The 26,980-nt window shown below is 44.1% G+C and overlaps 1 protein-coding gene across 13 annotated transcripts in view; it reads right to left on the bottom strand.

Annotated features, from left to right (window-relative positions):
* LOC117039784 (zinc finger protein 711-like) overlaps positions 1-26,980 on the bottom strand; it is a 63,665-nt gene that overhangs the window by 837 nt on the left and 35,848 nt on the right. For 2 of the 13 annotated variants that reach the window (XM_033136968.1, XM_033136975.1), the window contains 6 exons: positions 21,332-21,490; positions 17,490-17,633; positions 15,316-15,453; positions 12,823-12,870; positions 10,127-10,270; positions 6,849-8,334 (listed from right to left, as the gene is read on the bottom strand). In XM_033136968.1, the coding sequence (XP_032992859.1) occupies positions 7,157-8,334; positions 10,127-10,270; positions 12,823-12,870; positions 15,316-15,453; positions 17,490-17,633; positions 21,332-21,490 (1,811 nt within the window). In that variant the 3' untranslated portion in view covers positions 6,849-7,156. The other 11 variants (XM_033136973.1, XM_033136977.1, XM_033136976.1 and 8 more) reach the window with 10 other exon arrangements.

Here is a 26,980-nt window from a genome sequence, read left to right as displayed (position 1 = left end):
TTTGTTTTCCTTTTTAAAAATAATAATAATTTTATAATAATTATGTTGGTCAAAAGGTACTTTTTGTTATATGTGGCATAATGAACATTCAACTGCATTTTTCACGTAAAAAGGGAAATTATATACATACACATCTTTAACCCTAGCACCAAACGATACCTTTTGAGCTCAAAAACAATGTTGTATTTTTAATATCACATCCTACAATAAAATGGGCTAGCAGCTCTGGGGAAAACATTTAAATATTGCTCATTGAACTTAAATAAATAACAGAAACAATGTTTCCTGATGAAATGTGTGTTTGCTTTAAAAATGAAAAAAGATCTCAAAATTTTACTTAATTCCTGAATACTATTTTCCAGCACAATTAAAAAATGTAATGACAAAGTACTTACTTCTATATAGTGTCACTGTTCAAAAAATGCATAATGGTAGATTTGCCTTAACAAACATTTTTAAAGAACTCCATCCCTGATTTTCATTAAGGATTTAAATTGCATTTTTGATAAAGGGCTAACATAATTGACTTAAAATATTTTCTTTAGCTTAATTATGTATAATACAGTGGTACATCGGGTTAAGAACTTAATTCGTTCTGGAGGTCCGTTCTTCTGGTGGTGGTGGCGGGCTGGGCCTTGGAGTTCCCAAACCTACTGGTCTTGGGAGACTTCAACGTCCATGCCGATGACACTCCCTCCTCACAGGCTCTGGACCTAGTGACCTCCATGGCGACACTAGGGCTCTCCCAGATTGTTTTGGGCCCCACACATCAAGCAGGCCACACACTGGATTTGATCTTTGGTGCTGGCATAGATGTGATCATGCTCCCCTCTGTGGAAGTGCCATGGTCTGAACACTATGCTCTGAGAGCCGAGATTGACTTCCCGCTCCTCCCCTGCTCGGGTGGCGAGACTATTTTGGCTCGCCCGCGAAGGCTGATGGATCCAAATAGATTCTGTCAGGCTTTGCGGGACCCTGTCCCCCCCCCCCCCCCCGCGACTCATTAGATGACCTTGTCGAAGACTGGAATAACCGACTCTTGATGGCAATTGATGAGATTGCACCTAAGCGCCCTCTGCGACCCCGCCGAAACCGGACCCCTTGGTTTACTGAGTAGCTCCGGAAAATGAAGTGGGAGCTCAGACGGCTAGAGCGAGTATGGCAGCGTGCTCGCGACGGAGCCTCAAGAACATCTTATAGGACGCTTACGAAAACCTATGAGATGGCAATGAAAGCGGCAAAGAAGTCTTACTTCTCAGCTTCCATTGCATCTGCTAGTTCTCGCCCAGCGCAACTCTTTAGAATAATTAGGTCTCTAACAACCCTAGAGGAACAACCAAATTTAAATACGAATTGGACTCATAGCTGTGAGGCATTTGCGAGCTTTTTTGCGGAGAAAGTCTTGCTGCTCCGCCGTGACCTCCCTGCCAATTTGGATACAATAACAGAACTGGAGGCCCCTCGACTGTCCTCGGGTCCAGTATTGGACCACTTTGATTGGATACTCCCTGCCGATGTAGACAGATTCCTCCGAGCTGGAAGGCCCACCACTTGCCCCCTTGACCCATGCCCATCCTGGCTAATTAGAGCATGTCCAGACGAGGTACGGGCCCCCCTGGGTGAGATCATCAACTTGTCCCTTGGCACGGGGACTTTCCCACGGGAACTGAAGGAGGCAGTGGTGCATCCGCTCTTAAAGAAAACATCCTTAGATCCTTTAGATTATCCAATTACCGCCCAGTTTCGAATCTTCCGTACCTGGGTAAGGTAATTGAGAGAGCGGTTGCTGAACAGCTTAGTGGATTTCTGGATGAAACATTGGCTCTGGATCCATTTCAGTCCGGCTTCCGCCCTGGTTATGGGACCGAGACAGCTTTGGTTGCGCTAATAGACGATTTCCGTAGACAGCTGGATTGAGGCGGTTCGGGCCTGCTGATTCTTTCAGATTTGTCAGCAGCCTTCGATATGGTCGACCACAATCTTTTGGACCACCGCATTGCCGACGTGGGGATTCAGGGCACAGTCCGACGATGGCTGCGCTCCTTTATCTCAGGTCGGGGACAGAGAGTGGCGCTAGGGAGGGAGTTGTCACCGTGATACTCCTTGGGGTGTGGAGTTCCGCAGGGCACAATCCTTTCCCCGACACTTTTTAATATCTTTATGCGCCCTCTTGCCCAGATTGTCCGGAGTTTCGGGCTGGGCTGTCATCAATATGCTGATGACACCCAGCTTTATCTGTTGATGGACGGCCGCCCTGACTCGGTCCCGGACACACTGACCAGGTGCTTGGAGGCTGTGGCTGCATGGATGCGTGGGAGCCGGTTGAAGTTAAACCCTTCGAAGACAGAGGTCCTCTGGCTGGGTCGGGACAACATGGGATTGGGAGGCCAACTCTCATCTCTTGCGGGGGCCCAATTACTGCCAGCGCCTTCTGTCAAGAGTTTGGGTGTTACCTTCGACACCTCTCTTTCCATGGAGGCGCAGGTTGCAGCCACAGCAAAGGTGGCATTTTTCCATCTCCGCCATATTAAGCAGTTGGCCCTCTACCTCTCTCGCCCTGATCTGGCCACAGTGTGACGGTCACCTCCAGACTTGATTATTGTAACTCGCTCTACGCGGGGCTGCCCCTGAAGCTGACCCAGAAACTCCAGTGGGTGCAGAATGCCACGGCGAGGCTCCTTACCAGGTCTTTGCCGCATTCATTCATCCAGTGCTCTACCAGCTGCACTGGCTCCCGGTGGAGTACAGGGTCAGGTTTAAGGTGCTGGTTTTGACCTTTAAAGCCCTATGCGGCTTAGGACCCTCATACCTAAGGGACCGCCTCTCCTGGTATGTCCCGTGTAGGACCTTAAGGTCCTCAAATAATAATCTTTTGGAGGTCCCGAGCAACAAAGATGCTAGGTTGGCCTCAACTAGGGCCAGGGCCTTCTCAGTATTGGCCCCAACTTGGTGGAACAGTCTATCACAAGAGACCAGGGCCCTGCGGGATTTGGCATCTTTCCGCAGGGCCTGCAAGACGGAGCTGTTCCACTTGGCCTTTGGGTTGGTTTCTGTTTGATACTTATGTTTCATTCTTTTATTGGTGGGCTATTTGAAAATGAGACTGCAGTTTTAATTTTGAATTTTGAATTTGTATTTTAATCTGCATTTTAGACTTCCGGCGGCAACGCCATTGCGGGTGGTCGTGGGCTGCTTCGGCTGCGAAGCACCCAGTCCATCCCGGGGGTTAGGAGCCCTGCCACCGCATAGCGGGGCTCCGGTTGGGGTGCGGGAAGAGCGTCCCGCACCCTGGGCTCCCCGGCTGTGCCCGTTGTGGCTCCGAACCCTTCCCCCGCTCCCCCTGTAAAGGGGGAGTGGGGGTGAAGGGACGACGGAGCCGGGCTATAGGGGACATGCCCCAACCGGGATGTAAATGCGGCGACAAAGCCTGTGATGAGCGTCTAAGTTCTACCTGTCTTTAACGAGCTGATAAGAACCCAGTGGCTGTGAGTATCTGATTGACTCTTTGTATTCTTGGAACGATCTGGGGGAAAGAAGAAAGGCAGCCCGCCTCCTTCCCTTCGGGAGATGAAAGAAATTAACCGTTTAAGTGACTGCTGCTACAACAATTGATAGAAAGTATTTGGAATTTGAAAACTGAGACTGCTGAGATTTCCCTTCGGGGGTTAACTGGGGAAAAAATATCTCCATTTGAAGTTTTGGTCTTTATACTCCGGCTTCGGAGAAATGGCGACGACTTGGACTGTCGTGGGAAAAAATTGAAACAAAGGAAGGAAGAGACAGGAACTGAAACTTGATACTCACCCTCCCTTCTAAAATGCTGGACTTTGTGTTTGCACTGGTATTGAACTCTGGTTTAAAGGATGAGGAAATGCTCACTGTCTTGAAGCTGGAACTGCTTAATCGGAAACTACAAGTTTTGAGTGGAATTATAAATAAAAAGGACCTACTTTCCACAGAGGAGGCTTTCCAAAAGTTTTATACAATGGAATCAAACCTTGGCAAAGGGCTTCCGGCGGCGACGCCATCGCCGGGTGGTCGAAGGCTGCTTCGGGTCCGAAGCGCCTTGTCCATCCCGGGGGTTAGGAGCCGCGCTACCGCAGCGCGCGGCTCCGGTTGGGGTGCGGGAAGAGCGTCCCGCACCCTGGGCTCCCCGGCTGCGCCCGCGGAGGCTCCGAACCCTTCCCTTGCCCCCCCTGTAAAGGGGGAGTGGGGGTGAAGGGACAACGGAGCCGGGCTTACGGGGACATGCCCCAACCGGGATGCAAATGCGGCGGCAAAGCCCGCGGTGAGCGTCTAAGTTCTACCTGTGAAGAATGGAGCTAAAGGAACCCGGTGGTCGTGAGTAAATAATCTTGGCAGAAATCGCGTTTTTGGAACGATCCGGGGGGAAGGAGAAAGGCAGCCTGCCTCCCTCCCTTCGAGCCTAAGAAATTAACCAATTTGAGGGATTGCTGCCACAGAACTGGTTATAAAGTATTTAAAATCGACACATGAGACTGGCAAACTTTTTTCTTGGGAAGTTAGCTAGCGGAAAATATCTCCACTTAAAGTTGCGGTGTTTGCGCTCCAGCTTAGGAAAATGGCGACGAACAAAGAGACAGGAGAAGAAATATGATACCCACTTCCTCCTCCTCTGCCAGTATGTTGGGTTTCGTCCTTGAACTGGTATTGAACTCTGGACTAACAGATGAACAAAGGCTCACTGCCCTGAATGTGGAATTACTTTGTAGAAAAGTCAAAGTCTTGTGTGGGGGTCTGAAATGGAACCAACTGCCCACAGAGGAGGCTTACAAAACTTTTGACACTTTGGAAGAGAGTCTTGCCAAAGAGCTGAGAGGGTGGATGGAAAGATGGAAAGAAATGAGTGAGCTACTTCGGAGAAGAAATTCGCTCTTTGGGGGTGGCAGCCCCAAGGCGATGTCAAGATTTGCTATATCCAGTCCCCGGGGTGTGAGCTCGGGGGCCAGGGACAGAGAATTAAGGTATTTACAAGAAGAAAAGGAATGTTACAAAGAACCGGAGAAGCTGAGAGAGGAAGAGATGGATACCTCGGAGCTCGTGGCAAGGAGAGTTTTGGACTGTGCCTGGATCTGTGGACGTTTGGAGAGGGAAGCTGCATGGAAGTTCAGTGTTGATGCCATCAGGAGAAGAAGAATGGACAGAGGGGGTGTGGGGTGAAGTACTAAGTAAAATCTGAAGCAATCTGTTATGGTATTTTGAAATCGGAGGGTGAACACTGTCAACAATAGTCTGTTTTATGATTTGTTTGAACATGAAAGGAGATATTTCAAGTTTTTATGTTATTAGCAGCAGTTTAAAGGATAGAAGAGATAGATTTGATGAGGATGATCTGTGAGGATCTATGAGGATGTAGTATAAATAAAGTCAATTTAAGCGGTTTAAGTTTATAGATTAAGACGATTAAGATTAAGATGAAGATTAAGAGGAATGTTTTACTTTATATATATAATTAAGTTTAATTTTTTAAATGAAGAGGTTAAAAAGTAGATTATGGATATAAACTCGAAGGTGAAAAGGCAGGGGAAGTCAACTGTCAAGATTGGAAAAAGAAATTTTTTTTTTTGAGATGTCTAATTAAGAAGAAAAATCATGGCAATTTTTTGTATTAGATGTATAATTGTATTTGTTTTGTATGTGTATAAATGTAGGTGTGGTTAAGGTTGTATGTTGTTATAAGTAAAAATGTCAATAAATTCTTATATAAAAAAAAAAAAAACAAACCTTGGCAAAGAGCTGGGAGGGGTGCTTGAAGGATGGTTCGAAATGGCTGGGCAACTCCGGGAAAAGGAACCGATTTCTGGGGGTGGCAGCCCTGGAACGGGAAAATTTATAATATCCAGACTCCGAGGTGGCAGCTCGGGGGCAAGGGACATGGAATTAAGATTTCTACAAGAAGAAGAAGTATGGCACAAAGAAACGGAGCAGCCCAGAAAGGAAGTGATGAACACCCTGAAGCTCGATGCAAGGTTTGTTGTGAATGCTGCCTGGATCTGTGGACACCCAGAAGAAGACAATTGGAGATCCGGTTCTGGTGAAAGACAGGAAAAGACAATGGACAGAGGGGGAGTGGGTTGAAGTATTAAATGTATAATCCAAATGGTCTGTCATGGTATCCGAAATCGGAGTGTGAAGTCTGTTAATTATAAGTTTATTTTAAATAAGTAAGGAGATATTGAATCTTAAGTCAAAAGCAGCATGATAAAGGATAGAAGAAATAAGTTTAGTTATAAGAATATTTGGTTATGATTTAGGTTATAATAGAAAGATCGAGATAATTGTGTTATTTTTAAGTAAAGTTAAATTTTTTTATAGAGAAAAGTTGTTAAGGAAATAGTATATTGATTTAAAACCGAAGGAGAAAAGGCGGGGGAAGTCAAACGTCAAGATTCAGAAGTAGAAATTTTTTTTGTGAGGTATACAAATAAGAAGAAGAATCCTGACATTATGTGTATTTGTATTTGTTTTTGTATTTGTAGGTGTGGGGTTGGGTTTGTGTTATATTATGAAAATGCTAATAAATTCTGTTTAAAAAAATAATAATAATAATCTGCATTTTAAATTGATTGTTTTTATGTTTTTGCTGTGATTTTAATTAGTGTTAGCCACCCTGAGCCCGGTTTTTGGCTGGGAAGGGCGGGGTATAAATAAAAATTTATTATTATTATTATTATTATTATTATTATTATTAACCTGAAACTGTTCTTAACCTGAGGTACCACTTTAGCTAATGGGGCCTCCCGCTGCCGCATCGCCACTACACAATTTCTGTTCTCATCCTGAAGCAAAGTTCTTAACCCGAGGTACTATTTCTGGGTTAACGGAGTCTGTAACCTGAAGCGTCTGTAACCCGAGGTACCACTGTACTTGAAACAGAATACATTCAGTCTCTTTCTACAACTTTTCAAACGTTCATCTCTCTGAATTTTACAGTGTTCTTTAGGTTCTGATGAGCAACTATCATAGAGCTATGAGATCCCCAGTCAAACCCTAATAATTTAAAACTTATAATACATATAATGTAAAGTTATGATTTAATATCAAACTTTGAAAAGAGGAGAAACAGTTCATGAGAATTTTGTTCCCCAATTATAATATCACAGTTTCTAAACTGCTTTCTTCTACAGCTCATATATTATATTAGGGCCTCTTTGTGATGCCTCATTATATGCTGCTTTTTCTCTGATGGTCTACGGAATCCCTTTTTGCAATACTCACACCTGTGCGGATAGTCTTTTGTGTGTATTGATATGACATGCCGCTTGAAGCCTGATGCATCTGTAGTGCTATACTCACAATAGTGGCATTGATAGACTTTTCTTCCACTGTGGGTCTTCATATGCTTCTTCAGTTCAGTGTGTTGCCTAAATCCTCTCTTGCATCTTTTGCATTTGAAAGGCAGGTCCTTAGTGTGAACTGAGAGGATATGCCCACTAAGTACAAAAGGATCTGAAGTCTTAAAGTTACAGTGCCTACATTGATGTATCTTTTTACCTTTATGTGTTTCACTGTGCTTTTTGAGCTCTGATGGACGGTGGAAACCTTTTTCACACACCTCACATTTGTGAGGAAAGTCCTTTGTGTGAACAGATATTATGTGTCGTTTCAGGTCACTCGAGTTGGTGCTCTTGTGGTCACAATGTGGGCACAGATGAGTCTTATGTCCTTGAAACAACTCTGTGTGCTGCTGGAGTTCTTTCTCATCTGTGAACATCTGTGGACAATGTTCACACTTAAAGGGCAGGTCAGTACCATGCTTGGTTTTGATGTGTGTCTTCAAATTGGACTGATCAGCACAACGGAAGACACAATGCTGGCACTGGTAAGGCTTCTCCCCTGTGTGGGTCCTCATATGCTTTTTGAGCTCAGAAGGATGGCGGAAACCTTTTCCACACTCAACACAAACATGAGGGAAGTTCTTGCTGTGGACCGCAAGCAGATGTCTATTAAGCAGTCCTTGCTCTGCAGTCTCATAGTCACAATATTTGCACTTGTGCAATTTAGGTTCCTTATCTCTTAAGATCAATTTATTCGAACTCAGTGGGCTTGCTTCGCTGTATTGCCTGGTGTACTCTGTGAATTCGTGTGTTTTGTCAACTCTGTTGATAAGCTTATGGCTTTCCAAATGATTATGAAAGCTTACTTTCTTGTTAGTTGTAAAATCACAATCTGTGCATTGGTACTTCTTCTTAATCATGTGATCTGGGTGGTTTTTCATATGCCTTTTCAAGAATCCCCTGGATTTAAATTTTTTTCCACATATATGACAAGGGTAGACAGTTAAGGGCTGTCCATCAGGACCTATTATAACAGCTGTTTTAAATAAACAGAAAATATCATGAAATATATTGTAAGAAAAAGAATAATTCTGACATCAGTCAAAACACAACACAATTATAAAAAATATTGAGCAGAGCAATCCAATAGTGGGAGTGGAGTGAGCTAAAGGCAGATTAACAACTTTTCCTATCACCCACCAGGTTCAGGCCACCAGGGCAAAAAGCGTGGAGGGGGGCAGGGCTGCATTTTGCCTTTTTAAACATTTTCCTTTCCTGTTCTCGTTTTTTATTTCTTTAAAAAAGTTACCCTCCCATTTACAGTGGAACCTTGGTTGCCGAACGTAATCCGTTCTGGAAGACCGTTTGACTTCCGAAACGTTCGACAACCGAGGCACAATGGGAGGTCAGCAAAATCCATTTTAAAAATGGAGAAACGCACCTCAGAAACCGTTTGACTTCCGAGGCGCGTTCGAAAACGGAAGCATTCACTTCCGGGTTGTCGGCGTTAAAAAGCCTAAACGTTCGACTTCCGAAGCGTTCGACAACCAAGGTTCCACTGTATTCCAAATGGAGGGAAATAAACAATGCCAGCTACACGGTTGGTAGAGTTTCCCCCCAATTCTGGGGACATGTCAGTGCAGTGGGAGGGGGTTGGATCCTGTGGATCCAGTTTCAGCACATTATTGGAATGCCTCCTTTTTACTCTCTCCAAAATCTCTACTCTAACACTGCAAATCTTTATGCAGCCTCAAAGAAGAGGCATACAAGGTCGGACCTTCCTTTTACAGTCTTTTCAGTTTAGCAACTTAGCAACTTTCTAGTGTGACAAGTTCAAAACACTTGTCACTGGTATTTTGGCTAACAACTCCTCATCCAATACCAGAAAACAACAATTTTACATAGATTGCTTTGGGAGACAATTTACTATCCCAAGCCAAGTTCCAATGTACCTCAGGGTAGTTAAAAAAAACATATGGTGTCAGGCTTCCATGAATCAGTTTTTGTTTGAAAAATGGCACGGGACATTTTTACCCCAACACTTTAAAGTTAGCAGGAACAAAAAGCTTCCAAATATGGGATATTTTATGCCCCCTGGTGTTTGGAAACACACACACATGGTATGTGTACTGTATTTATATCAGTTTTCCTGGATAGTTTTTGTTTGAAAACTTTTACTCCAGTATTTCACACTGGCTGGAATAAAAAAGGACCTCTACTGCAAAATTCAGCCATTTTCTTTGGAATTTTTTATTCCCCAATACTTTTTTATTTTTGTTTTCAGACAGAAAACTGTAAATGGTAAGTGGCTGAATTATGAGAACATTCTCTGCTGCTGTGAAGGTGACAATGTCCCACAAGGACTACATCATAGTCTTATTTCTATATAAATTCTGCAAACAAAATGAACCTGGGTGGGGATTCTTTTCCTCTTGCTGATTGATAAAAGATTTCAAATAACAATTTCTGCTGGCTGTTTTATGTGTACAAACCCACAATGCAACACACCAAAGAACAGTATCTTATAAATTATCTTTTTGCCATTTCCAACCCATGTCCCTCCTAGTATGTTAATGTAACAAGAACTTAGCTACTACATGAATACTACATGAAATTGCAGTATAAGTAAGTCAGGAAATACTCTTCTGACAGTGCAGCTAATAAAATAAGAGAAAATTGGACAAAATCTTATTGTAGTTTTCTCTTAAAAAAACAACCACCTGCCTAATGATGTAAGAATGTGGCAATAACTACTCTTTTTATTCTAATTTAATAATGTTAAAAGCTACAGGTAAGTAGGTAAATTTTAGCCAAGAAAGTAATTTTACCTGTTTGCCACTGCCTTGCTTCCCCTCTCCTTCTTTTTTTGGCTTTCTGTTTAAGAAGTCTGTTTGTGCTAATGCTATCACAGATTTGCAGGTATTGTGTTGCATTACCATTTTTGCTTTCTAATCTTGCATCCAAGTTGGGTCCTGATATGAAAGACCAGATACGCATCACAATGTTGCAAGTAGCTTCCTTGTACAGTAGGAGCTAATTTTGAAAACTTATCTCTTGAATCAGAATCCTCGGGTTCCACTATTCTATATATTGCCTAAGATCCATAAAACAGGTTTCCCCCCCAGCTGGCCGACCAATAGTACCAGGCTCTGGTTCACTTTTGGAACCCTTGTCGAAATTTATAGACTCCTTCTTAAATCCCCATGTCATTAAATTACAGTCTTATTTGCATGATACTAGTGACTTTATTGAGAAAGTTGAGGGAATGTATATCCCAACATCAGCAATTCTAGTTTCAATGGACGTTACTTCCCTATATACAAATATACCTTTAGAACAAGCCCGTTACATTGTTGAAAGCATATTCTTAGCCAGGGAACACCAACAACCACCCACATTTTTCCTTATGGAGCTTATTGACCTTATTTTTGAGCATATTTTTTAAGTTTCAAGAGGACTTCTTTCTACAGATTAAGGGAGTTGCGATGGGGAGCGCATGCGCCCTCAGCATAGCGAACCTCTTTATGGGTAAGATTGAAGAAGATTTCATTATGAATCGTATAGCCAACCCTCTTTTTGAAGAGATTCTGCTGTTTAAGAGGTTTGTGGATGATCTTTTTTTTTGTTTGTTTTTAGAACTGCAGGCAACATTCAATTTTTTTCACTTGGATTAATAATATTGATCCTAACATTAAATATACCTTTCATTACCACAGTCAACAGGTAACTTTTCTAGATACCATAGTGTATCGTGATAAGATGAATAAATTAGCAGTCCGGTCCTTTAAGAAACTTGATAAACCATCAGATCTCCACTATAAATCCTTTCACCCATTACATCTCAAGAAGAATTTACCCTACAGCCAATTTTTAAGGGTCAAGCGTAACTCCACTTCTCTTAATGATTGTATCAGACAGTGAAAACATGGCATCAGAATTTTTCTCTAAAGGATACCCACGGGAGGTAATAAAAACAGCACAAGTCAGAGCACTCAACAGGTCTAGACATAGGCTTTTTGAGAAACATCTTAGAAAGGAAGATAATTTTATAACCTGTGCCTTTGACTATACTCCCTTGTAGCATTCTATCAGAAATATAATCCAGAAACATTGGCATTTAATACAAGACGTACCAGGTTGCTCCCCACCCCCACGGATAGGTTTTCATAGAACTGTTTAGCGAAAGAACCAACTGTTAAGCTGTTTAGCAAAAGAACCAACCGCTGCAATTGTGTTTGCACTGAGAGTGAGACAATGAGATTCTGCTTCGTAATAAGATGCTAGAAGCACTCTCTGGAAATAGCTACATACATTGTTTAATATAACACATAGAAAGCAATTATTTGCTTTTGTTTCTATTCATCTTACATAAGCCATTCTGGAGCCGATTCAGGCTGCAACCATATGCACATTACTTGAAATAACCCCCAATGAACTCAGTGGGACTTATTTTTGAGTAAACACGCTTAAGTAAACATGTCCAAAAGTACTCCTATAATGAAAGATTCACTGGTTCCAGAACTGTTAGGGGAGAAAGGCACAAAAATTGTCCCATCAAAGAACCTGATGCACAGCTCTCTGCTCCAACTTACCGTATTTTACGCTCCATAAGACACACTTTTTCCCTCCTAAAAAGTAAGGGAAAATCCCTGTGCGCCTTATGGAGTGAAGGCTTCGCTCCCGCGGCATCCCCCGCCGCATTCAGTGGGAGAGGCAGCTGAACACGGCGGGGGGTGGGGGGAGGCAGCAGGAAGCGAAGGGGGTGTTGCTGGATCGTGTCAGCACCTCCGTTCGCCAAAAGAAGCTTCTTTCGGCGAACGGAGGTGCTGGGCACGATCCAGCAACATCTCCGCTGCCTCCCCCCACCTCCTGCCGAATGCGGCGGGAGATGGGGGGAGGCAGCAGGAAGCGACGGGGATGTTGCTGGATCATGTCAGGTGCTGGGTCGTGCCAGGTGCTGGCACGATCCAGCAACATCCCCTTCGCTTCCTGCTGCCTCCCCCCATCCCCCGCCGCATCCCCATGTCCCCTTAAAGCAAGCGGGGATGAGCCACTGTGAAGGGAGAAGGGGCTCCCCCTCCAGTGCCCCCCTCCCTGCCATTTAGAGGAGGAAAACCAGGAAAATATTTTTCCCTGGTTTTTCCCCCTTAAAAAACAGGTGCGTCTAGTGGTCCGGAGCGCCTTATGGACCGAAAAATACGGTAGTTTCCCTTCCCAATTGCCTTCCTACTTCCTTTAGCTTCTTGATAGAGACTTTCACCCAAATGAAGCAGAGGTGCCAAGTTCAGAAGAGGTGAAGAGGGTTTATTTTGGTAATGTCACAGCTGTGGTAACAATGGCTGCAGCTATGGACAGCCCTACCCAAATAACTGATTAATATCATACTGTAATGTTCTTTTACATTTAATTTATCTGCTATTCTAACATTCATGTGCTGATTCTTATTAAATTGCCAATGAAGCCTAAATGTAGTTAAGGACTGCTTTGCAATACTAGATATATAAGCAAGTCTTCATCTACTCACCTGGTGTTTGACAGTCTTCATACCTCCGGGGAAGTCTTCTATCATCTCCTAGGGGAAAAGGTTAGCCTTTAAATGTTTGTGTGAAACTATTTTTAAAAAATAACACTTGCCACATAAGCAGAGGTCACAGCATTAACAGTACTGTCATAGCATTCAGCAACAACAAGCCTCATATGAATGAATAAGATTGGACCTACACTGAGTCTGACCATTTGTCCATTTATTCCAGTTCTGTTGATGACAGTAGCTTGCCAAGATTTTAGACAATTGTCTTTTTCAGCATCTTTACCTGAGAACCTTACTAAATGGAAATGCTGTGGATTGAACCAGAGACCTTCTAAAAGCAATGTATGTGCTCTACCATTGAGCTATTGCCCATGTGTGTGTGTGTGTGTGTGAGAGAGAGAGAGAGAGAGAGAGAGAGAGAGAGAGAGATTATTTGACCAACCATCTCTCTACCCTGCACTATAACACTTGATCAGGGACAGCCTGCCCAAGAGCCACAGTGAGGCCATCACCTCAAACAGTAGGTTGCGGACAGCTGGGAGGGATGGTAGATCTGGCCTCCAAGGAGTGCGCTGCTCGCCGCCTCCTGCACTTGTTGGCCACCACCACTGAGCACAACATGCTACCCATTCCTACCATCATGCACTGCCTGCCGCTGCCCACCCCTCTCCAGCCTCCTTTTACTCTCAGGCCACCTCCAGCAGGCAGTGGGGAGCTGTGGCAGCAGAGCATCATTTTCAGTTTTGCCTCAAGTGGCCAAGCATCCTGAGCCAGCCCTGCCTTTATACCAGTGAAAAGGAACAGACAAGGGTATATATGGAAGCAGGAACTAAATGGAATGAGGGAAGTAGAAAGGAAGTTTAAAAATTAGGCTGTGTGCTTCTGGTCAGCCACTTATGAGGGCATGAGACAGGATGGAAGACACAGCAGCAGCCGCCACTGCCTATATTGGCTGCTTAAAATGAGAAATGCCAACAGTTAAAAGAACAAAAGGGCAAAATACAATAGCTTCTTCTACAATAGCCATGGCAACTGTGGTGATGGTATTTGTAGACACCTGCTTTTATACACTGGTCAGATAGCATATGACCTGATCACACTTGCAACAGCAGCTGAATTTGCCATCTAGCAGCAGAGGTTCTTTTAAATGAAATATAATTTTTCTTTTATTCTGCAGGTATGTGTTTCAAATGCTTTTCTAATTTCAGCAGGTGAGATCAACTATTTCTGAGGAAAGAGAATAGGTGGAACAGGAGTTGCCTCAGAGGAGGAGTACTTGGAGTCCAAGTGTAAGTGGGCTGGCAGCTTTATGTAATTATAAACAGAATATACAACTATGTGCTTGAAAACACATTTTTTGAGCAAGAGTTTGCACCTCCCTTACTAACAGTAAGTATTAAACTACAAAACATCATTTTGAAGGTATTACTTCAACCCATATATGAACTGGAAAAGATGGAAAGCATTCTGGAGCCTTTAAAACATGGATCAGCAAACTAAGATCCACAGGCCGGATCAGGCCCAATTTCCTTCTAGATCCGGCCCGCAAACAGTCCAGGAATAGCTGCGTGCATCGCCAGCGCACGTGTTCTTTCCCTCTCCCTCTCCCTCTCCCTCTCCCTCTCCCGGCAGCACTTTTCTCCTTGGGGACGGAGCAATCTTGTCCCACACCAGGTGCCGTCAACAGCGGGAGTTGGCTCGCCAGCCTGCCCACCTCAACAGGGTGGTGCTGTGAAGGGGGCGTGTGACGCCGGCTGCATTTTCCTTCTGCTCCTCCTCCCTCTCCCTCAGTCCCCCCTTCCTTCCTTCTCCACGCCCCTTTTCCGCACCGCTTCCTTGTGCACTTTCTTCGCCGCCGCCGCCTCCCTCCCTCCTTCATTCCTCCCATGGCGTTCAGGTGGGTTGTTGCGGTGGCCGCGGCCGCGGCTTGCAGGTTGGCGGGCAGCTCTGTCTTCTCCATTGTGCCTCTCAGGACGCAGCAGCAGCAGCAGCAGGTGGGTAAAAGCTCCAGCGACACCCCGGTTCCCCTACCTCTGTCTGCGGCTCCTCCACCAGGGCTGCTGCTTCTGTCTTCGCCGGCCAACACATCCTCCTACCCCGCCATGGGAGAAGCCCAACTGCAGCTATTGGGATGACAACTGGGACAGGAAAAGCGAAGCATCTTCAGGCCTCTTTGTGGGCGGGCGAAAATCATTCTCTCCCCCCCCCCCCCCAAAAAATAGTCTGGCCTCCCACAAGGACTGAGGGACAGTGGACCGGCCCCCTGCTGAAAAAGTTTGCTGACCCCTGCTTTAAAATGAATTCATACTCTTTGGTACAACATGTCTTATTGCTCTCTTATGTCCACAAAATAGCAAAAATGTCCACAAAATAGTAAAACATTATTTGGAGACCGGTTAATGCAATTAACTCTATGGGAACACTGCAAATTAAGCAAGAGTGGAGAAGTGACTCTCACTAAGATTAAGATATAATCTAGCATCCTACCATAAGCAGCAGCCCACGCAACAGGAACAAAAGTTTTATTCACACAGGAGTCTTCAAGCTGTGCGTCGGAAAGTGATGTTGCTTCTTCTTCACCAACAATAACCTCCATGTAAACTTCATCAGCTATTTCAGCACAACCTATATTCAGTTTTAAAGGGTATGGGAATTAATGACACTATCCATGCAACTTTTCATCTTTGCTCAATTAATCCATATTTGACTCAGTACAGTTATCTACTACCAGAGTACATAAATCTAATTGTGAAAAACCAAAATCTGAATGCCAGATTCATGAAATTGTCTTAAAAGGTTTCCTTTTAAGAAGCAGCCAGCGGGGAGGGGCGCAGCCACACCTAGCCTCCCATCAGTGGCATCAATGTGCATACCATGAGAAAGCTGCAGTTCAGAGGTTGGTGATGCAAGGGCTACACCTACTTCTAAATGAAAATGCTTAGAATTGCATTGCAAAGCTATTTATTAGGTGTGACAAGTTTATCGTGGTTCCTCAGCACACAAGATTGACCTAAATATGACCTTCTTTTGAATTTATTCACAACATAATATAGCTGCATCATAGAGTTCTAAGAATGTAACAACAACACCTATTTCTATAGCATTTGGAGTGATCAAATAACTTCAAATACGTAACCAAGTAATCTTTACATCAGCTATGTAATATCATTTTTTCAATTTTGCAGATTGAGGGAATGAGTGGCTTGCCTATGAATACTATCCAACTAAGTCATACTTGGAGTAGACCTATTAAAAGTAATGAACATGAGTAACTTAGAGGCATTGTCTCTATAGTAAAATTTCAACCAGGAACAAAACACACATCGGTGCATGGCTTAGACGTTAATTTGTTGTTTCAAAAAAGTACAGATTTTTTTTAAAAAGCAAACACTAACGAAAGAGTGGGTTTGGTGATGTTTCTTTATATTATTAAGATGTATAAGCCAATTTTGAATACTGAATAACAATGCAGTGCAATCCTGACCTGTAGTTCTGGCTGGAGGCATTTGGAAGGGGTAGGGGTGCCTCAAAAGCCCCTAAGATTAGGCCCATGAAACTATTCTAGGCTGAAAATGGTGAAATGATTCCTTCATTGGCTTTAATTGGTGTGTGTGTGGGGGGGGGTTAATAAAAACCCAAAGATCTGCAAGGTTTGTTTCTCAGACAACCTACTCCTTTTCAACTTCCCATCCTGGACAGCATGAAGAGGTAGATTGTCTGCCACATCACTCTACATCCCACCTTGGATTGCTCTGCCCACTAATAAAATTGTACCACATTGTAGAAAAAATACCAATTTGCAAGTGAGAAATTATTGGCTTTTATGTATCACAAGTACAATCCTGTGTGTGTTTACTCTGATGTAAGTCTCACTGTCTTCCATGGGGCTTATTCCTTAAAAGAGTGTTTACCTGCTTACCTTGGAGTAAACCCTGTTGAACTCAATGAGACATTGTCTTTTGAGTAGACATGTACAGAATTTCACTGCTAATCTATGAATAAAAAATGTAAAATTAATTAATGAAGGGCTTATGTATATGTGCTCTATGTATAGGATGCCTTATTTTTATGTTACGGTAACGTGTTGACATTAAACCTGATAGTGCTGTAGTTCATAAAATCACCTCAGAACGTCCAAAAGGCATAAATAAATAAGAAAAAGTGAATGTTGACAGTCACCTACTTTGATGATCTACATTCATGGGCGTAAGTCTAACAAACGGAGAAACATCTAGTTATTTTCAGACATTCACAAAATGCCTCTGGGGATTGTCAGCATCCCCATGTGAATGCCAGCTGCCATAACATTACTGACATTCACTTAAACATAAAATAAATAACAATACACACTGTGCAGATTTAAGTGTGCTACCAATAGCAGCTAGGCAACTGTCCATCTACATACTGAATCACAAGTCTGTGATGTGGCAATATAGTGCAAACAATAGGGCAATCATGACTAAGTTTGCTATGACCTCTAAATATGGGCTTTGCACATAGCTTGAGGAGATTGGGTGTGTTAGGATCTCTATCCTCGTTTGAAGTACAAAATGATCAGTTATCAATATATGGATAAAATCCATTCACTTTCATAGTAATTGTAGGGGGAAGAGAAAAATGACAAGATTACTCTCTTAGCAACACAAAAATATAATTCTTACTAATATCTTCATCCTCCTGAGAGGAATCCTTAACAGCCATATAAAGCATCTTCTCTCGCTGTACTCTGCCAACACCTCCTTGCTCTAGAACTCCAGCTACAGAATGCCCATTATTGTAACTCTCTGTTACAATTTCTGTTCCACCTTGAAGAGAATAATTAATTTTCATTTAATAACATTTTAACAGAAACCACAAGATGTTTCATTTCTCTCCTGTGTGCTTGGTGAAATAAGAAGACAACAAAAGTCACTAGGGGGAAAATTAGCTTGATGGGACAGTATTATACTTTGTAAGTAGCATGACAAATTGCCATGGCCTGGGCATATGGCCGGCATGAACTAACTTAGAGGAGCCTTTACAAGGGCGTGGGGAGAGAAGTTAGTTCTGAAAGTGGAGTGAGATAACTGAGGAAGAAGCAGGGGTTGACTGAGGCTATCTGGAATCTACAGGCGCAGTTATGTTATTGAATTGTTTTTGACAATACAAGAGGTTTAACTGGAGACCATTTCAAGGAAGTATTCATTTTACACAATGTAGACAGCAGCCCTGGGGGGTTCCACTTCAGTGGAGGGCACGGGTAAGGGCTACCCCCTTAGCATTGCCTTGCCCCACGTGTTTGTGTTTTAAAATGTTTATTTCTATGCTTGACTTTTTTGATTTGTTTTGCTTGGTTTTGTTGTTGCTGTTAATGTGTGGGAAGGAGGAAGAGAAATACATGTCTGCGAGGAGGGGACTTGGGGAGAGCAAGGCCCCCCCCCAATCATAGTAGTTCTGGGCAGGGGGAGGTATGGTGTAGGAGGTGGCACAGGCCGGGTAAGGGGCACATGACACAGGCAGTTAGTAACTGTGCCATATGCCAACCCCTCCTCCAAACTGGGGAAATTGTGGTTTTCTTATCGGGCAGCTCTCAAATCTGTGGCTGCTGCTGTTGAATGCCAGGTTGGCTCTGAATAAGATCTGCCTTATGCATGATCTGATTATGGATGGGCAGGTGAGTCTGGTCTGTATCATTGAGACCTGAGTGGGTGAGCAGGACGGAGTTGGTTGCACCCAGCTGTGCCCACCTGGGTACTCAATGTAGTGTCAGGGCAGACTTGAGGATCAGGAAGCGGGAATTGCTGTGGTCTACAGAAATTCTCTCTCTCTCCTGGCTCTCTGTCCAGTTGGGTGGGGAGCAATAGTGGTTGTTCCTGGCATTGGGTAATCAGGACAGATTAGGGATTCTGCTGGTTTAGCACAACACCTTGCTGCCCAGCAGTCTCCCTGACACAGCTGATCTCAAAGGTAGTGTTGAGGACTCCCAGATTGCTGGTTTTGGGGGACTTCAACATCCATGCCAAGGCAATGGACTCTGGGGTGGCTCAGGACTTCATGGCTGTCATGATGACCATGGGGCTGTCACAACATGTTATCGGCCCAATGCATGTGGCATGCCACACTCTAGACCTTGTTTCCTCAGAAAATAGAGTGATCTAAGAGTGGGGGATATTGACATCAGTTCCTTGTCATGGTCACTTCCTTTTGAGATTTAGGCTTTCAGCACCTTTTCCTCCTCTGCAGAGGCAGGGGCCCTATGAGGACATTCTACCTTTGGAGACTGATGGATCCAATTGACTTCCAGACAGCCTTGGATTTCCATGCTGATATGACTGGCACTCCTGTCATAGAATCATAGAGTTGGAAGAGACCACAAGGGCCATCTATTCCAACCCCCTGCCAAGCCCTGTTGAAGCCCTGGCTGACTTGTGGAATATCCAAATGGCTCAGGCTATTGACTTGATTGCCTCTGAGCACGCTCTCCCACTTCATGGACCCCATTTGGCTCCCTGGTATACTCCAGAGCTCAGGGCAATGAGCTGAAGCTGGGAGACGGCTTAAATACAAGTGGAGGAAAACTCCAAACGAATGCAATCAAACACTGGGGAGGGCTCATCATCAAGCCTACTTAGTGGTAGTGAAGACAACAAAGAAAGCATACTTTGCTGCCTCCCTTACATCCTCATTGTGCCATCTGGCAGAGCTTTTCCAGGCAGTGTGCAGCCTTCAATAGTATGGCCCAGAGGAGGAAGCAGAACCAATGGTAGCTCACAGTGAGTTGTTTGCAAAGCATTTTGAGGATGAAGTTGCTTTGATCTGCTAGGACTTTGACTCTGCTGTTACAGCAAATGAATCTCAAGGGGTGTCCAGAGCACTATCTAGTCTTGTTGTGTTGCATGAGTTTCAGTTTGAGGACGTCAACAGCATGCTTGGATCAGTCAGGGTGATGACTTACGCTCTGGATCCTTGCCTCTCTTGGCTGATAGAAACTAGCAGGGAAGGGACATTTGGCTGCGCCAGGAAGGTGACTAATGCCTCCTTGCAAGAATGGGTGGTCCCTGCCTGCTTGAACCATGCCTCAAGAAACCTGCTCTGGATTCAGAAAATCTAAGTAATTACCTTCTGGAGCAGCTGTCTTGAGTTGGTGTCATGGACGGGCAGGAAAATGAGAGTTGGGAAAATGTGTGGGCAGAGGAGTCAGGTGAGGTTGAAAATCCAGGTGAAGAGGCCAGTGATTTGTGGGGATTCTGTGCCACCCGAGGCAGCTGCCAGGGTGAAGCTAGAGGTGGCCACAGACCAAGGGAAAGGAGGTGGGGAAGCTGGAGGAAGTATCAGAAGCTGAAGAGCCTGTGATGGGTCCAGAGACAGTTGTGCCTTTGGAATCCCCTCTGTCCCCCCAATTTACTGTCTCCACGCTCATGGAGAGACTTGAAGCAACGGGAGCAGCTGGAGCTGCCAGTCAGGAGAAGCCATTGGGTACTTGCAGGCACAGCATCAGACTAGTAAGTTTAAGAAAGCAGGAAGGGGAGTGGCTATACTGTTGCTCAAACTGTCCAAGACAAGAGCACCTGTCTGCAGAGGTAGATTGCCTAGCCAGGTAGTTAGTGTGGAATAGTGTGCATATCCTTAGGAGCTGATGTAACCGAGTGCTTTGCTAATAAAGAACTAAAATTCCAGTCACTTGTCCTCATTGGTTTGGGTGTGTGCAGGATGGATGGGCAACCCTGCTTTGTGGTGTTTCCAGTCCTACTTGGATGGTCATTTCCAGAGGGTGATGCTTGGGGAGAGCTGTGAAGCCTTTAATGTGGGGTTCCTCAGGGTTCGATTTTATCCCTCATGCTGTTTAACATGTACATGAAACTGCTGAGTGGGGTCATCCAGTTTTGGAATATGTTGTCAGCAATATGCTGAAGACACACGACTCTACTTTACACCTGCAGGTGTGGAAATGGATGTGTTGGAATGTTGTCTTGCCTCAGGAATGAACTGGATGAGAGCCAACAAACTGAAGCTTCATCCAGGTAAGACTGAGGCACTGTTTGTTGGCGGTGGCCTAATCTTGATAGGGTTTAGATCAGGCATAGGCAAACTTGGCCCTCCAGCTGTTTTGGGAATACAATTCCCATCATCCCTGACCACTGGTCCTGTTAGCTAGGAATGATGGGTGTTGTAGTCCCAAAACAGCTGGAGGGCAGAGTTTGCCTATGCCTGGTCTAGATTACTGCTCTTCCCAGAGAGGCTTGCCTGGTTACTTCACCACTTATTTTTAGGCACCTAGCAAAAACATTCTTCTATAATCAGGCCTTTGGTTGATTAAACAATCTATGGCCCTTTACATGTGCTTGTACACAGGAGTTATTGATTTTTGTTGTTCTGATGATGATGATAGATATTTTGTGTTTTCATTTTGGACTTTTACTTTGTAAACCTCCCTGTGATCTTTGGATGAAGAGTGGTATATAAATTTAATAAATAATTTTTGAAAACACTAGAAACTAGCAATAACAGAAGCTGGGATACATACCTATTTCCACATCATCCTCAGCTTCAGCTTTAAATATGTAAACTTTAATAACTTCAGAACCAAAACCATCATCTTTAGATAGGTTTTCATGTGAAACCTCACTGTTGATTTTTAATGGTGTGTTTCCAATATGGTCGAGCTTTTCCCCAACATCATCCACTATAAAAACAAAACAAAACCAGTTAGAAGGAAGCAAGAAGTGTTAGCAATGTTGGTCCATTGTTCTTAGCTCATTTGTCCAAAAGCTAACATGACTGGTAATATAAAGCTGGTGCACAGACCAATCACCTTGTTCTTGTTTATTTTGTGAAAATTTCATATATGAAAAGATTTGTTTTTGTTGTTTTACTGTTAAAATAAATCAATGTAGTTAATTTCAGCATCAAAAACGATAAAGTGCAGTGCAGAAACATTTCTGTTACATTATAATGTCTGATTAAACTAAATAAGTCAAGATATTTTGTTTTTGTATTGATACTCTTCCCTTCCCCCTTCAAATATATAGTATTAAACAGTAGGTTTGTTCATGTTACCAATTTTTTTTAAAAAGAAATTGTATGTATTTATCTTTGCAAGATCTTCAAAATACCAAACACAGCTAAGATAAGAATTTCTTTGAAGGGTACAGGAGAATCCCCACTTATGTGGGGGTTCCGTTTTGGGCCGCTGCACACGTCACCAGGATGTGCATGAGTGGGGATTCCCCTGTTCCTCTCCTGCCCACCCCCTTTTTGGTGTGTGTGTCAGCGGGAGCACACATGCTGTTCACACGCAAGTAGGGAAATGCCTGTATAGCATTCCAAAAGATGAAAGGTTAACAGAACAACAGTGTAAAATGTCAGTGAGTCACCCTGTAAGAACCAGGAGAGATGTAACACTTAGAATTTCATAGATGAGAGCAGGATGGTACATTCAATCCCTGCATCTTACCCCTCCTCATAGTTAAGTTTATGTGATGGCCTGGGATTCAGACTCGGATGCTGAACCTGAGGGATCCCAGCCTGCACAGGATTCCCCACCTCCAGAACCAGCTGAGCCGGGGCTAGGGCTTGAGCCTGAAGGGTCCTCACCTGTGCTGGATCCTCAGGTGCAGGCATCAGTTGAGTCTGCTCTGGCTCCTGATGGGATGGAGGACCCATTGCCTGCAGGTGCCCCACTCTCAGCCCGGTCAGGGGAAGCTGAGGCTGCCCCTGGGTCCAGTAACCCACCAGCCTCTCCTGAGCTGCGGAGGCTCAGGACAGAGAGGCGAAGAGAGCTAAGTGCCTACAGGAGGAGTGCTCGCCTCCAGGCCAGAAGGAGAGGAGAGTCACCGGAGGATCGGGGCTGCCCTATGCCTTGGGGCAGATAAAGGCCGGCCAGCTCCAGCCCCAAGTTGCATGAGCAACAGAGTTGCTAACATGTGCCTGCCTGTGTCCTCGTGCCTGCTCCTGCCCTGCTTCCTGCCTTGCTCTCTGCCAGACTGACCCCCTGTTGGACTCCTGGACCCTGCTTCACGGATGAACCCCCAGGGCCAGCACAGTTTATGTCAAACTAGACTTAACCATGGTTAAGACTGCAGTTTTTTTTTCTTAACTAGAGAATTGATCGGTATGAGTTGTATTCAACTAAGTCCTAATCAAAGCTAGTTATGTCAATTCACTTCAATGGGTCTACTATGAGTAGGACTAGCACTTTAGTCCTACTAAGGTAGCACTTTAGTGCTACTGGAAAGAATTTTCTATTTTGTTTCGACTATGGCAGACCAACACGGCTACCCACCTGTAACTAGGACTAGCACTATCACCCTATATCTTGTTTAAATGTAAACTATGCTTAAGGTTGGTGCCAATACAAGTCCTAACCTTAGATAGCCTTACAGTGGAAGAGGAGGAGAAGGGAGGGAAGAAAGTGTGATATTAGTCCGATCCTGATCTCTTAACCATGAGGGGAGAGACTCCATTAGGCAAGGCCTTCTTCCACCTGCTTTGCTCTGCCCTCTAGTCTTTGCTTCTCAATTTGTATTGTATTTTATGTACTGTGGCTTGCTGTTATTTTATTGATTAGTTTAGAAATTATTTATTGTAACTGTTGAGTGGATTTCTGTTTAACTTTTATATGTTGATATTTTATACTACTCTAATTGTTGAATGTTACTTTTTGATGTAGATTGCTTATTTTAAATTTTGTTTTATTATCACATTTTTGTATTGCATTAGATTGTTATAAGATGTACATTTTTTTGTTTCTTCTGCTTGTAAACCGCCTTGAGTATTGTAAGAGACTGTATACAAAAAAAAATTATTATTTAAGAGATTCAGAATATTACTTCTATACTGGGCTTAATTCTTAACTCACAAGCAACCCTTTCACACAATCAGCAATATCATCAAGTCCAAGTGCTTTGATTAAACAAAATTTAGCATAATTTACTTTGTTGGAACTTGGAATTAAATGCCCAAGATGATACCTCTCTGCAATTGGTCAGCAAGAGGCCAAACTCCTTTGTAGCAATTAATTCTTCCAGGAAATTTTCACATATAATTTCTCAAGTTAAAGAAAACTATATTCAACATGTACTAATATATAATGCTAATAATATATAATACTTAAACATATCAATGCATATTTGTTTTATGTGTGCTCATATTGCCTGTGTTGGATGTTATTTAACAATACCTGCTAAAACTGTAGCAGTATTTTGTGTCACTGATGAAACTTGTATTTCAGAAGTTTGTGAATGAGTCAGAACACTGCTGGAGCTACTGAAAACAGAACTAAACACAACTATATAGAATTTAAAATGCTAAGCACATTTTAAATAATTATATATCAGTACTGCTACTGTTAACCACTGCAAAATTAAGCTTCTGTGACCGACTGGAAGGTGCTTTAAAATATGAGATACAAAAATCCATCCCTCCTGCTTATGCAACCTGCATGTGTGCAAGGGCAACCCCATGGCATATAGTAGCCTTCCCCAACTGTTGGTCCCCAGAAGTTGTTGGCCTACAACATCCATCATCCGCAGCCACCATAACCAATGGTCAGGGACAGAATCATAAAACTGTAGAGTCAGAAGGTACCATGAGGGCCATCTAGTCCAACCCCCTGCAATGCAGGAATGTTTTGCCCAACCTGGGATATGAACCCATCCATGACCATGAGATGATGATGATAATAATAATAATAATTTATTATTATTATTATTATTATTATTATTATTATTATTATTATTATTATTATTATTATTATTATTATTATTTATACCCCGCCCATCTGGCTGGGTCTCCAACAAATACAATACAAAGTCACAAATTAAAAACTTCCCTAAACAGGGCTGCCTTCAGGTATTTTCTAAATGACAGGTAGTTGTTTATCTCTCTGACCCCTGATGGGAGGGTGAGGGAACCGCCAGAAGGCCCTCGGCACTGGCTGAATGATGGGGGTGGAGATGCTCCTTCAGGTATACAGGACCAAGGCCGTTTAGGGCTTTAAAGGTCAACACCAACACTTTGAATTGTGCTCGGAAACGTACTGGGAGCCAATGCAGGAGGAAGGAGCGGAACCACTGTATAACAGTGCCCCCAGCTCCCAACCCCTCTAGACGGTCCAGAAGGATGTTATGGTCGATGGTGTCAAAGGCCGCAGAGAGATCCAGCAGAACCAGGAAACAGCTCTCACCTTTGTCCCTAGCCCGCCAGAGATAATCAAGCAGCGCGACCAAGCCAGTTTCAGTCCCATGATGAGGCCTGAACCCTGATTGGAAGGGATACAAATGGCTCTAGCACTCTCCCACCCCGGCCCTGCTCCCACTCTCCCGCCCCGGCCCTGCTCCTTCCGAATTTGAGCGACTTTATCTGCAAAAAACTTTGCAAAAGCATTGCAGGAGATCTTGGGGTCCCTACCAGACCCTGGTGACGAAGGTGGTTCTGCTAGATTGCGAACCACCTGGAAAGAGTCTCCTGCCACTGTTTTCTGCAGGTGCAATAGAAACAGCGAAGAAGGTCCTCTTCGCTGTTGCCATTGCCACTTGGTAGGCTCGAAGTTGAGCTCTAGCCCGTGTCCGGTCTGATTCAGAATGAGTTTTCCACCACCAGCACTCTAGCTGTCTCAGCGACTGTTTCATCGCCCTCAGCTCCGGGGAAAACCACGGGGCTGTCCGGGCTCCATGCAATCGGAGAGGACGCTTCAGAGCCAGACAGTCAATAGTCCTGGTTAACTCCGCATTCCAGCAGGCCACCAGGGAATCAGCTGAAAGGCCATCAACATGGGATAATACATCCCCTACCACTCTCTGGAAGCCAATTGGATCCATTAAGTAGCGGGGGTGGACCATCTGAATCAGTCCCACCTCCCTGCAGAGGGGAAGGGTCGCAGAGAAGTCCAGTTGCACCAGGAAGTGATCTGACCATGGCACTTCTTTTGTTTCACTTTTACTTAGTGTCAGATCACCAACATCCATAGAGGTAAACACCAGGTCTAAGGCATGTCCGCGGCTACGAGTTGGACCAGACTTATTCAGGGACAGCCCCATGGAGGCCATGCTTCCCACGAAGTCCCGAGCGGCCCCTTGTAAGGTCGTGTCGGCATGGATGTTAAAATCCCCTACGACAACCAAGCTAGGTGTCTCCAGGAGCATATCCGCCACGACCTGAAGCAGCTCGGGCAGGGAATCCTTGATGCAGCGGGGAGGTTGGTACACCAAAAGGAATCCTGTACTGCCCCTATTGCCCAACTTCCAGAACATGCACTCAGAAAACTGGGTCTTCCCAATAGGACGCCTGGTACAAACTAATGACTTCCTAAAAATCACTGCAACCCCTCCTCCCCGCCCAGATGGCCTGGGTTGCTGTGCATAAGAGAAACCTGGTGGACAAGCAGCGGCAAGGACAGGCCCATCGGCTTAAGAGCCTCATGCTCTACTGAGCATCTAACATCTGGACCCAAGGTTGGGGGAAATTGGCATAAAGCATAATGGGAGCCTTTTTCTTCTGCTAGCTCACAGAAGTGTACAATAATCAAATAGATTAACATTTAGAGAAAAGGCTACATTGGTGTTGCTCAACTGGGGGCCATATGGCCTCCTGGGCCCCCCAGGATATTCCAAGGGGGCCACAGGTGAAAATCACATAAATGGGGGGGGCACAGCATGAGACTAGGGAGCGACAGAAGTGAGAAGTGAAGAAAACAGAAATGACTGATAAAAGAAAACAAAAGGAAAAAAGTGACCAATAAAAGAAAACAGAAAAGTGACCAATAAAAGAAACAGGTGGGTAGCCGTGTTGGTCTGCCATAGTCAAAACAAAATAAAATAAAAAATTCTTTCCAGTAGCACCTTAGAGACCAACTAAGTTTGTTCTTGGTATGAGCTTTCGTGTGCATGCAGACCAACTGATCACCCATTCCCACCACGCTTCTGAGTAATACCCCTTCCCACTCCCTCACTATATTTAAGGGTCTGGTGACTTCCGTTTCAGTGTATCTGAAGAAGTGTGCATGCACACGAAAGCTCATACCAAGAACAAACTTAGTTGGTCTCTAAGGTGCTACTGGAAAGAATTTTTTATTTTATTTTGTTTTGTCAATAAAAGAAAACAGAAGTAGAGTGAACAGAGAAGTGACCCTGCTTCCCGGTGGATGGATCGCCACGCGGAACCTGCGGCAATGTCC

This window comes from Lacerta agilis, chromosome W, assembly GCF_009819535.1.
Source record: "Lacerta agilis isolate rLacAgi1 chromosome W, rLacAgi1.pri, whole genome shotgun sequence".
NCBI classification, from domain to species: Eukaryota; Metazoa; Chordata; class Lepidosauria; order Squamata; family Lacertidae; genus Lacerta; species Lacerta agilis.
The sequence above is the reverse complement of the archived record's forward strand: the minus strand, read 5'-3'. Positions and strand labels throughout refer to the sequence as shown.